Source organism: Salvelinus sp. IW2-2015, unplaced genomic scaffold, assembly GCF_002910315.2.
Source record: "Salvelinus sp. IW2-2015 unplaced genomic scaffold, ASM291031v2 Un_scaffold4050, whole genome shotgun sequence".
NCBI lineage: Eukaryota > Metazoa > Chordata > Actinopteri > Salmoniformes > Salmonidae > Salvelinus > Salvelinus sp. IW2-2015.
In genome coordinates this window covers 19,895-31,705 of record NW_019945322.1, presented here as the reverse complement: position 1 = coordinate 31,705, position 11,811 = coordinate 19,895, and the positions used below count along the sequence as shown (strand labels likewise).

Genomic DNA, 11,811 nt, shown 5'->3' with positions numbered 1-11,811 from the left:
TTAGGCAATGGTGAGAGTTAGCATGTCTTAGGTTGTATGATATAAAATGCTAACCCGCTCTGTAGATGGTAGAGGTAGCATGTCTTAGGGTATGATATAAAATGCTAACCTCCCCTAGTCCGCAATGTGAGAGGTTAGCATGTCTTTGGGTATGATATAAAATGCTAACCTCCTCGTTAAAGTAATGGTGACGAGGTTAGCATGTCTTTGGGTATGATATAAAATGCTAACCTCTGGTTACCGTAATGGTGGAGAGTTAAGATGTCTTGGGGTATGTATTATTGATGCGTCTAACTTTCTCACTCATCATTATTACGATTTCATTCGGATTATCTGCTATCTGGTAGCATCCACATTAATGTAGAAGTGTTAAGAACATATTTATTCCTTATTACAATAAAGTGACTCCAAAATGACACAATACTTTATTTAAATTATTTCTATTGGGCACAAAATAATCTGAAACACAACGAAAACAAACGCAAATGCATCCAACAATTTGATAGAGGCAAGGCTTTGTTAGTCATTGCGTTCTCGGAATACCGGAACAAATATGTAACTTTTTACTACTTTAATACCACATATAAGTGAATTTATCCCAATACTTTTGTCCCTAAAAAAGCGTGGGAACTATGTACAAAAAAGGGCTGTAATTCTAAACGGTTTCCGATATGATGAAAACACCCTCAATTTAATTCTGACAGTCTACACTTCCAATACATCATTCGTCCAATGGAGCTGCGACTCAGAGTGGTCCTCCGGACCACCATGCCCCGAAAGTCTGACTGGAGCACAGAGCCAGAAACTGAGTGATTCCTTCCTGCTCCTCATAGGATAATAGATATAACTATTAATGTCAAGGATTTAACTTCAAACTGCAACAACAACCCAAAAAACTCACATACTCTCCACAGCAACTTCTCCACAATATAAAAAGACATTCTATGCTACAAGGACATTTTCCTCCCATTGCTTTCTTTGTGCAAGTCAATCACTCTGTTACCCTTGGATTGTTACCCTTGGACTGGCAGAGAATTGGATGTTCTGTCTGATGAGCAAGACATATATACTGGGGGGGGGGGGGTAGATGGAATGATGATGTCGTCAAGGCCTCAGTCCAGGACAATGCTGCCTCTGTCTGTTCGCTCATATTACTGGGCCTGGATAGAAAAACAAGCTGATGGTATAGGATACAGTATCTCTGTCTCTCACTCTAATGTACTGTGAAATCTTTTCAAACGAGCTACTTTGAAATTGGAGCTCAATTTTCAGAAGGAGATGAGCTGTTAAAGCACAAAATGACCACGTGAAGGCAGGGGGGATGAAACATAATGCTATTATTACTGTTATGGTTAACCTGGATCATGACATGGAGATGGGGGTTTGAATTGCGAATTGAATTGAATTGAGAGAAGAGACAGAGAGAGAGAAGACAGAAGAGAACACACAGAAGAGAGAGAGAGGAGATACAGAGAGAGAGAGAGAGCACAGAGAGAGATAGAGAGAGAGCGAGAGAGAGAGAAATCATTAAGGTGGCCAGGCCAAAGCTGTACTATGTACTCTGTGGATATAGATGGAATAAGAGGCTGGGAACAGCATGGGGGGGGGGGGTGGGCTGGAGGGCAGGGTCTCTGGGAGCTGGAGGGAGCCCTGGAGGGCAGGGTCTCTGGGGACTGGAGGGAGCCCTGGAGGGCAGCAGGTCACTGGGGACTGGAGGGAGCCCTGGAGGGCAGGGTCTCTGGGGACTGGAGGGGCCCTGGAGGGCAGGGTCTCTGGGGAGCTGGAGGGAGCCCTGGAGGGCAGGGTCTCTGGGGGACTGGAGGGAGCCGGAGGGCAGGGTCACTGGGGACTGGAGGGAGCCCTGGAGGGCAGGGTCTCTGGGGGACTGGAGGGAGCCGGAGGGCAGGGTCACTGGGGACTGGAGGGAGCCCTGGAGGGCAGGGTCTCTGGGGGGCTGGAGGGAGCCGGAGGGCAGGGTCACTGGGGGACTGGAGGGAGCCCTTGAGGGCAGGGTCTCTGTGGGGCTGGAGGAGCCCTTGGAGGGCAGGGTCTCTGGGGGACTGGAGGGAGCCCTGGAGGGCAGGGTCTCTGGGGGACTGGAGGGAGCCCTGGAGGGCAGGGTCTCTGGGGGACTGGAGGGAGCCCTGTAGGGCAGGGTCTCTGGGGAGCTGGATGAGCAGGGGTCATGGGGGCAGGTGATCTGGGGGGCAGCTCCCATTCTACAATACTTTCCTCAAGCAAAAACCATGCAAGTCCAGCAATTCTGTTCAATTTGTGTCCAGCAATTCAGTGTTTATTTAGTGCGTTAGTGTAATAGCTGTGTAACAGGGGAGGCTCCTCAGAGGAGGAAGGGGAGGACAATCCCACTCAGTGAATTTCAGAAACATAAAATATTGAAACATTTTGAAAAGTTTTTAGATAAGACTATATTAAATRTAATCCCATCACCAAATAATTTATTAAAACACACTGTTTTTCAATGAAGGTCTCCAGTTGTCTCAACAGCACTCTGTAGGGTAGCACCACGGTGTAGCCGGAGGACAGCTAGCTTCCGTCCTCCTCTGGGTACATTGACTTCAATACAAAGCCTTGGAGGCTCATGATTCTCACCCTCTTCCATAGACTTACACAGTAATTATGACAACTTCTGGAGGATATCCTCCAACCTATCAGAGCTCTTGCAGTATGAACTGACATCGTCTCCATCCAATAAAAGGATCATAGAAAGAACCTAGTACCACACGTGTGATTTAGAAGCTTGGTGAGTTGGTGACATTGTTGGATAGATTGAGAGATTGAGCTAGTGAATAGTGATAGTTGATAGGTGAGCATTTTTKGGGATATTATTCTATTCGAATTAGTTTCTTCAAACTACAGGAGACGGAGCAGGTAGATTATATATTGTTTCTTGGTTTTAGAACTATATTTTTGTGTCGGGTTAGTGCAATGTATTTACATTTGCCTTGCTACCTTTAGTAGCAAGTAGCGTGCAGTTCTCTCTGCCAGAATAGCTAGCTAACTCTGACAACAATATAGTGGATTTTTTGTTGTTGTTGAAGAACCACTTGCATTGCCTACATCAGAATCAAGCTTCTGGGGAAAAAAGTCGCACCGATCATGTAAATGGACAAAGGTCTGCGTATTCAAACTGCGCGACAACAACGAGAAGGTTCGAAGAAACAGGGATGTTCTCAAGCAGCTTATCGATTGTGTTTTTTTGGGGGGAGAGCCACGCAAGAGTTGGCTAACAAGGGCAACTACAAGGAGCTTGCTGAGGTAGTTACAACGCTTTACTTGCTAAGCATATGGAAGTTTCCCACTGTCTTTTATGGGATGTCGAAATCAATTCAGAATTATTTGATCGCTTCCGTTTGCGTCATCCATTAAAATAGAGGCGTGGCGAATGGCTGAAACCACAGACATCAGCTGTCGCTCGCAGTTGTCAGTTATCGTCAGGTAACGAACGTTTCTTGGGCTACTTTGATGTGTCAAGAGGACGAGATGCGCAGTCTGTGTTTGACTTTGTGAATTCTGAGATGTTTGAGTTCAACTCCATGGAGAAACTTGTTGCCAAAAACCTACGATGGTTACTGCTGTATTGGAATGTATCTGCTATTTGTAATTCCACCTATGTCACCTCCTGTTCCCTGATTTAACAGGTGATGACCACTCCACTACCAGTGTCAACTCTCTCCTGATATGAACTGATTCCACGTCTCATGTGCCCTCTCATCCACTGGCACATTAAATGTTTCCTCTTCAAACACTGTGAGTAGACATGTCAATGTTCTCTGATTACTGCATGTAGAGTCAATCACGTACACAAATACAATCACATTATTACATATCAATGTGATTTTAATCTTTGCTTGGACTAACTCATTCTTAGGTCTGTTGTCTAACTGTGTTTTGTTCTTGTTTTTTTTTTGTCGTCCCATTCAGATCCTGTCCTGCCCTCAGTGGAAGAACTGAGCTCTTCTCCAACACCATCCATCCTTGTTGAGCCTGTCCTGCCCTCAGTGAAAGAGCTCTTCTCCAACACCATCCATCCTGTCCTGCCCTCAGTGAAAGAGCTCTCTCCAACACCATCCATCCATGTTGGCTGTCCTGCCCTCAGTGAAAGAGCGCTTCTCCAACACCATCCATCCATGTTGAACCTGTCCTGCCCTCAGTGGAAGAACTGAGCTCTTCTCCAACACCATCCATCCTTGTTGAGCCTGTCCTGCCCTCAGTGAAAGAGCGCTTCTCCAACACCATCCATCCATGTTGAGCCTGTCCTGCCCTCAGTGGAAGAACTGAGCTCTTCTCCAACACCATCCATCCTTGTTGAGCCTGTCCTGCACTAAAGCCTCTGAACACCTCAACCTCTGCCCTGCACTAAAGCCTCTGAACACCTCAACTCCTGTCCTGCATTAAAGCCTCTGAACACCTCAACTCCTGTCCTGCACTAAAGCCTCTGAACACCTCAACTCATGCCTCATGCCCTCATTCAATCACTGATGTGATCCCTTCCCAACCCTGTGTAAGTAACCCTCTCATTTCCCATAATAGTGTACTATAAATGTCTTTATTAAATGTTTTAGGATAAAATTGTCGTCTCTGTGTGGTGGGTGCCTATACCGTGGGTCTCCCGTCCTACATTTTTCAAGTCACCAGCCTCCACTGCTCTGTAATAACCTCATTTGCAACTGGTCTAACTCCATGGCCAGAAAAAAAGCATTTAACATATGTTTATGTGTCAAATACTGCCATCTGGTGGGACATGGAATAATGCATTACAAACAAGCTTAAAGTGGTTCTGTAGAACTAGTTCAAGTTCCATGGCCACTTATTGAGCGGTGGTAAAGCTGATGGATGGATATGGACAACTCTGTGTCTGTGTTCAGGTGTGTGTGTGTGTGTGTGTGTGTGTGTGTGTGTGTGTGTGTGTGTGTGTGTGTTCAGGTGTGACGTCTACTAAAGGACCCAAGATTATAGTCTTCACTGTGGAGGCTAACTGACCTGGGTTCAAATAGCATTTGTTAAATTTTTTGAGTGTTGGATTGAGCCGAAAGGGCAGATTCTGCACTTGGAAAGAATATAAATGCTATTTCAACCAGGTCTCTTCCTGTGTCGGACAGGAAGTAACACAACATGACAGTAGAGTATTACTTTATTCATCCAAAMTCAGGAAATTGTTTTATCACAGCATGCATCATCAATTTTTTATTTATTTAATTTTTTTACCTTTATTTAACTAGGCAAGTCGGTTAAGAACAAATTCTTATTTTCAATGACRGCCTAGGAACAGTGGGTTAACTGCGTTGTTCAGGGGCAGAACGACAGATTTTTACCTTGTCAGCTCGGGGATTTGAACTTGCAACCTTTTGGTTACTAGTCCAACGCTCTAACCACTAGGCGGTAGTGGTGACTTATAATGAAAGGAGACACACAACAATGACCAAGACATGATTAAAAACAACAACACACATTTAAGACACAAAAAATTGTCTGATTCAAGTGTTAGTTTTTTCTTGGGAAAACAGGCAACAACTTTTTCCAATAGAAAGATGGCACACTGATATTGGGCGATTAGACCTGGCTCACAATTACCGTTTCAATTCACTCCAAAGGTGTTTGATGGGGTTGAGGTCAGGGCTCTGTGCAGGCCAGTCAAGTTCTTCCACACCGATTTCGACAAACCATTTCTGTATGGACCTCGCTTTGTGCATGGGGGCATTGTCATGCTGAAACAGGAAAGGGCCTTCCCCAAACTATTGCCACAATGTTGGATGCACAGAATCATCTAGAATGTCATTGTATGCTGTAGCGTTAAGATTTCCCTTCATTGGAACTAAGGGGCCTAGCCCGAACCATGAAAAACAGTCCCAGACCATTATTCCTCCTCCACTAAACTTTACAGTTGGCACTATGCATTCTGGCAGGTAGCGTTCTCCTGGTATCCTTCAAACCCAGATTAATCCGTCAGACTGCCAGATGGTGAAGTGAGATTCATCACTCCAGAGAATGCATTTCCACTGCTCCAGAGTCCAATGGCGGCGAGCTTCGAACCACTCCAGCCGACACTTGGCATTGTGCATGGTGATCTTAGGCTTGTGTGCAGCTGCTCGGCCACGGAAACCCATTTCATGAAGCTCCCGACAAACAGTTATTGTGTTGATGTTGTTTCCAGAGGCAGTTTGGAACTTGGTAGTGAGTGTTGCAACTAATTTTTTGGCACTACATCCTTCAGCACTCGCCGGTCCCGTTCTGTGAGCTTGTGTGGCCTACCACTTTGCGGCTGAGCTGTTTTTGCTCCTAGATGTTTCTACTTCACAATAACAGCACTTACAGTTGACTGGGGCAGCTCTAGCAGGGCTGTTGGCATCCTATAACAGTGCCACATTTAAAGTCACTCAGTAAGGCCATTCTACTGCCAAGGTTAGTCTATGGCGATTGCATGGCTGTGTGCTCAGTTTTATACACCTGTCAGCAATGGTTGTGGCAGATACACTAATTTGAAGGGTTGTCCACATACTTTTGTGTTAAATGAGTGTAAATGATTGTATATGAGTGTATATGATTGTCCTAAGACTTGATTTTGAGAGAGAGAAGAGAGAAAATGAGAGAGAGCGAGAGAGAAAATGAAAGAGAGAGAGAGAGAGAGAAAATGAAAGAGAGAGAGCGAGAGAAAATGAAAGAGAGAGAGCGAGAGAGAGAGAGAAAATGAAAGAGAGAGAGGAGAGAGAGTGAGAGAGAAAATGAAAGAAAGAGAGAAGCCAATTATGCAAAATAGGAAATCTGATGATTTGTTTAGAAGTTGCTTTTTACTTTTAATAAAACGTCTCAATAAACTCTGTATTTATACCGTCTTAGTCTTACTCTATTTAAAAAAAAATCATTCATACTATTCACCCCGGATGCTTTTTCTACAGGACCTCCAGCAGCCTAAACTAAGTAACACTATGCCTTCTCATTGCAGTCGCTGTACTCACAATATACAGGAGAACTATTGCCTTATAGCCGAGGATAGCGAGTTGCAAGCTCAGCTTCAGATGCAATCTTTAGGCAAGGTCAATTTAAGTGTAGGAAAAGATGAAACAGTGTCTGTGCCACCAGTACATACAGGTAGTAGTGTTAACCTCCCTGCAGACCGGAACATTTTTTTATCATTTCTGAAAATAAATAGTGTTGGCGTGCTCAACCGGTGTCCCTCACACAGCCGATCAAAACTTTCACCCGGTTTTCCCCACTAAGAGTCAGATTCCTTCCCAAGGCTCTCCTCCGCCCGTCTAAGCCTCCCACCATTTAGCTCTGACAAATTGAAAACCTTAAGTCATTGGCCACTCCATTACCCGCAGTATTAGACTTTAAAAYGAATCATCCAGCGATCATACACTGTTTACCAGGGGGGCAGGGCTACTGACGTTAAGGCTAATCTGAAGAGGGTGCTGGCTAAAGCTAAAACATGGCGAGTGTAGAGATTATAGGGATATTGTTATCCACGTCGGCACCAACGATGTTATGATGAAACAGTCAGAGGTCACCAAGCGCAAAATAAMATCTCTGGCCTCCTCCCAGTTAATGAGAGTGATGAGAACTACAGCAGACTTGCCAAATCAAATCAAATTAGCAGACTTGCCTAACTCAATCACTGGGTGAAAACAGTTTTTCTGCCTCTCCCAAAAGATAGAACTGTAGATAATTGTCCTCTTTCATTTTATCTATCAACATAGACATGGCTCGAACTCCTCTAGCTTCAAAATGAGATAGCGTGCATGCCAGGCGACAGGCTGTTAGAGAGCCAGCTGGACTCTGCCACTAGCACAGTCAGTGTAGTCAGCTCAGTGTTTCCCATTTTAACCGTGTCTAGGTGGTAAATTACCTTTTAATGGTACCAGACCAAGGCTCTCCACATGTCCTCATGCTCCTAAACCTTAGTGCCGCTTTTGACATCTATCACCATATTGTTTTGGAGAGATCGGAAACCCTAATTGGTCTACGCAGACAAGTTCTTCGCCTGGTTTAGGTCTCATCTGTCGGGAAATCAGTTGACAAATCGATGGTACATTTCGATGTTCTTCCAGATTACGTTCTAAGCCCACACCTGTTTTCACGTTATATACTACCTGTCGCTAATGTCATTCAGAAATACACCGTCAACTTTCCCGCCGCCTGGTCAGCTACCTGTCGCTAATGTCATTCAGAAATACAACGTCAACTTTCCCGCCGCCTGGTCAGCTACCTGTCGCTAATGTCATTCAGAAATACACCGTCAACTTTCCCGCCGCCTGGTCAGCTGTCAGGTTATTGCTTCACTGGCTCACTCCTGTTACCACTTTATTTTTTATTTCACCTTTATTTAACCAGGTAGGCCAGTTACCTAGCCTCAGTGCAGTGGGCAGCTGGGAGGAGGTGCTCTTGTTCTCCATGGACTTTACAGTGTCCCAAAGCTTTTTGGAGTTAGAGCTACAGGATGCRAATTTCTGCTTGAAAAAGCCTTTGCTTTCCTGATTGACTGAGCGTCTCTCTGGCTTCGGTGTCCAACGTGTTGATCATCCATGTCAACACAATGATCTTCCTAAAACGGATGTTGTGACTCATCAAGCTCCAACGGCGTCATCCTCTCCTCCTCTTCTCTCCTGGGATATACAGGGCTCACTGAGTGGGTGGGTACTACCCATCTGAAACTGAGCACATTGCTCTCTGATAGGATACTCGACTACTCCGTCGTCCCGTCGTCCTGGTGAGAGGAGTGGCTGTGTTGTGGCTGAGCGATGTTCTTAGGTTAGGCAGATATTGTAACTGCCTAATTGGTCAGGCACGCTGAGGGATGTCTCTCTCTGTGATTACGGGTACGGATGGGTCAGGTGCATCCATATGTGTTATTGTTGTTGTTGTTGTTGTTGACATATCTTTAGGTGGTTACTCAATCCCGGCGCCGAAGGACCCTGTTGAAGATTATTAAACTAGTTTGAGTAGGCGGAAAGACAGTGCGAGAGACACTTTCTCAGTTTAGGGTTCTTTAAATGTTGACTGTAGATTAACAACGGTTTACATTTCTGTGCCACGTCAGTCAGCTGTGATTATCCAATTAACCATTCATTTGTCCAAACGCGTAGTGGTCTGGAAATAATAAAAATCAATTCAAGGAAGGCACATATCGATTTAGCAATAACAAAACGAGATACAGCTCTCATCATGTTATAATAATACAACGACTGAAACGAAAAATAATAGGGCTGCAACAAGACTAGAAAGCCAACAATTGACGGTTGAAAATGTAGTTAACAATGTCAAAGAGCTACTCTTAAACAAAATAGAGACACATAAATGACACAACGGTGTCAGTAAAACCTGTAGAAACAAATGGTGTACTAACAGTTCGGCACTCAGACACAGTGATGGGTAAAATAGTTAGAAAATAATACATGTACACAGCAGCAGATGATGAGCTGAACTTGGTAATGAATTGAACACTGCAGGCCCAAGCTAGCTGTGATTTCATCATTCACTCTTAAAGGGACAGGCAGGCTCTCTGTGGTCAGGCAGCTGGAACCCTGTGGGACAGGCAGCTGAAACCCTGTGGTGAGATACGACCTAGCTGAAACCCTGTGGTGAGATACGACCTAGCTGAAACCCTGTGGTGAGATACGACGCCTAGCTGAAACCCTGTGGTGAGATACGACCTAGCTGAAACCCGTTGGTGAGATACGACCTAGCTGAAACCCTGTGGTGAGATACGACCTAGCTGAAACCCTGTTGGTGAGATACGACCTAGCTGAAACCCTTGGTAGATACGACCTAGCTGAAACCCTGTGGTGATATACGACCTAGCTGAAACCCTGTGGTGAGATACGACCTAGCTGAAACCCTGTGGTGAGATACGACCTAGCTGAAACCCTGTGGTGAGATACGACCTAGCTGAAACCCTGTGGTGAGATACGACCTAGCTGAAACCCTGTTGGTGAGATACGACCTAGCTGAAACCTGTGGTCAGATACGACCTAGCTGAAAACCCTGTTGGTCAGATACGACCTAGCTTGAAACCCTGTGGTCAGATACGACCTAGCTGAAACCCTTGTGGTGAGATACGACCTAGCTGGAAACCCTGTGGTCAGATACGACCTAGCTGAAACCCTGTGGTAGATACGACCTAGCTGAAACCCTGTTGGTAGATACGACCTAGCTGAAACCCTGTGGTGAGATACGACCTAGCTGAAACCTGTGGTGAGATACGACCTAGCTGAAACCCTGTGGTCAGATACGACCTGCTGAAACCCTGTGGTGAGATACGACCTAGCTGAAACCCTGTGGTGAGATACGACCTAGCTGAAACCCTGTGGTCAGATACGACTAGCTGAAACCCTGTGGTGAGATACGACCTAGCTGAAACCCTGTGTGAGATACGACCTAGCTGAAACCCTGTGGTGAGATACGACCTAGCTGAAACCCTGTGGTCAGATACGACCTGCTGAAACCCTGTGTGAGATACGACCTAGCTGAAACCCTGTGTGAGATACGACCTAGCTGAAACCCTGTGGTCAGATACGACCTAGCTGAAACCCTGTGGTGAGATACGACCTAGCTGAAACCCTGTGGTCAGATACGACCTAGCTGAAACCCTGTGGTGAGATACGACCTAGCTGAAACCCTGTGGTCAGATACGACTAGCTGAAACCCTGTGGGCAGATAGACCTAGCTGGAAACCCTGTTTGGTGAGATACGACCTTAGCTGAAACCCTGTGGTGAGATACGACCTAGCTGAAACCCTGTGGTCAGATACGACCTAGCTGAAACCCTGTGGTCAGATACGACCTAGCTGAAACAAACGATAACGGAGAGATTGTTTTCTGATGTATGTTTCTGAAGGGTGGATATTGTACAGTATATGCTGATGCAAATACAGTCATTCTGCTGCTTGCCATCATGGAGACAGGGTTTACGTTGAAAGTCTGAGGCGTGAATGACTGAGTTGGAAAGTTCAGTAAGAGTGCTCCATAGTGACTTGTGTCCAAGTTTCTGTTTGTGTAACTCATATGAATAGATTCACCAGAATGGGCCGCTCAGAAACCCTCAGAACCGCTGAGAACCCCTCAGAACCTCTGAGAACCCATCAGAAATGTCCTCTTGGTCAATTGGTTAAGCCATTGGTTTCTCAAGCGGAATACTGGGATTCAGATCCCACCAGTAAACATTTTCTACAGTGAGGATTTTACAGCAGGTTTAGATTTGGCTCCCGGTGCTCGGCTTTGAGCAGTCCCATAATTCATCCTCATCACAGTAAGTGAAGGGGAGAATACCTTTTACTGGCTCAGCAGGAACAATCAATAAGGATGTATTGGCAACATGGTCGCCAATACATTACGCCATTACCCTGTTTCAGTCTGACACCACATTTTAAATGACTTTAATTAAGTCTGTGAGTTCTATATCAAACTGTCTCGGATTCTCTGTTCTATATCAAACTGTCTGGATTCTCTGTTCTATATCAAACTGTCTGGATTCTCTGTTTTATATCAAAACTATCCGGATTCTCTGTTTTATATCAAACTATCCGGATTCTCTGTTCTTATATCAAACTGTCCGGATTCTCTGTTCTATATCAAACTGTCCGGATTCTCTGTTCTATATCAAACTGTCTGGATTCTCTGTTCTATATCACACTGTCTGGATTCTCTGTTTATATCAAACTCTCGATTCTCTGTTCTATATCAAACTGTCTGGATTCCTTGTTCTATATCAAACTGTCTGGATTCTCTGTTCTATATCAAACTGTCTGGATTCTCTGTTCTATATCAACTGTCTGGGTTCTGTTCTATATCAAACTGT

General features: G+C 45.0%; 1 protein-coding gene across 1 annotated transcript in view; it reads right to left on the bottom strand.

The window, feature by feature from the left end:
* LOC139026169 (uncharacterized) overlaps positions 1 to 2,218 on the bottom strand; it is a 3,314-nt gene extending 1,096 nt beyond the window's left edge. Inside the window, exon 1 of the mRNA XM_070441464.1 lies at positions 1,561 to 2,218. Within this exon, the coding sequence (XP_070297565.1) occupies positions 1,561 to 2,218 (658 nt within the window). The remainder of the gene's footprint in view (positions 1 to 1,560) is intronic.
* Between the last annotated feature and the right edge of the window lie 9,593 nt (positions 2,219 to 11,811).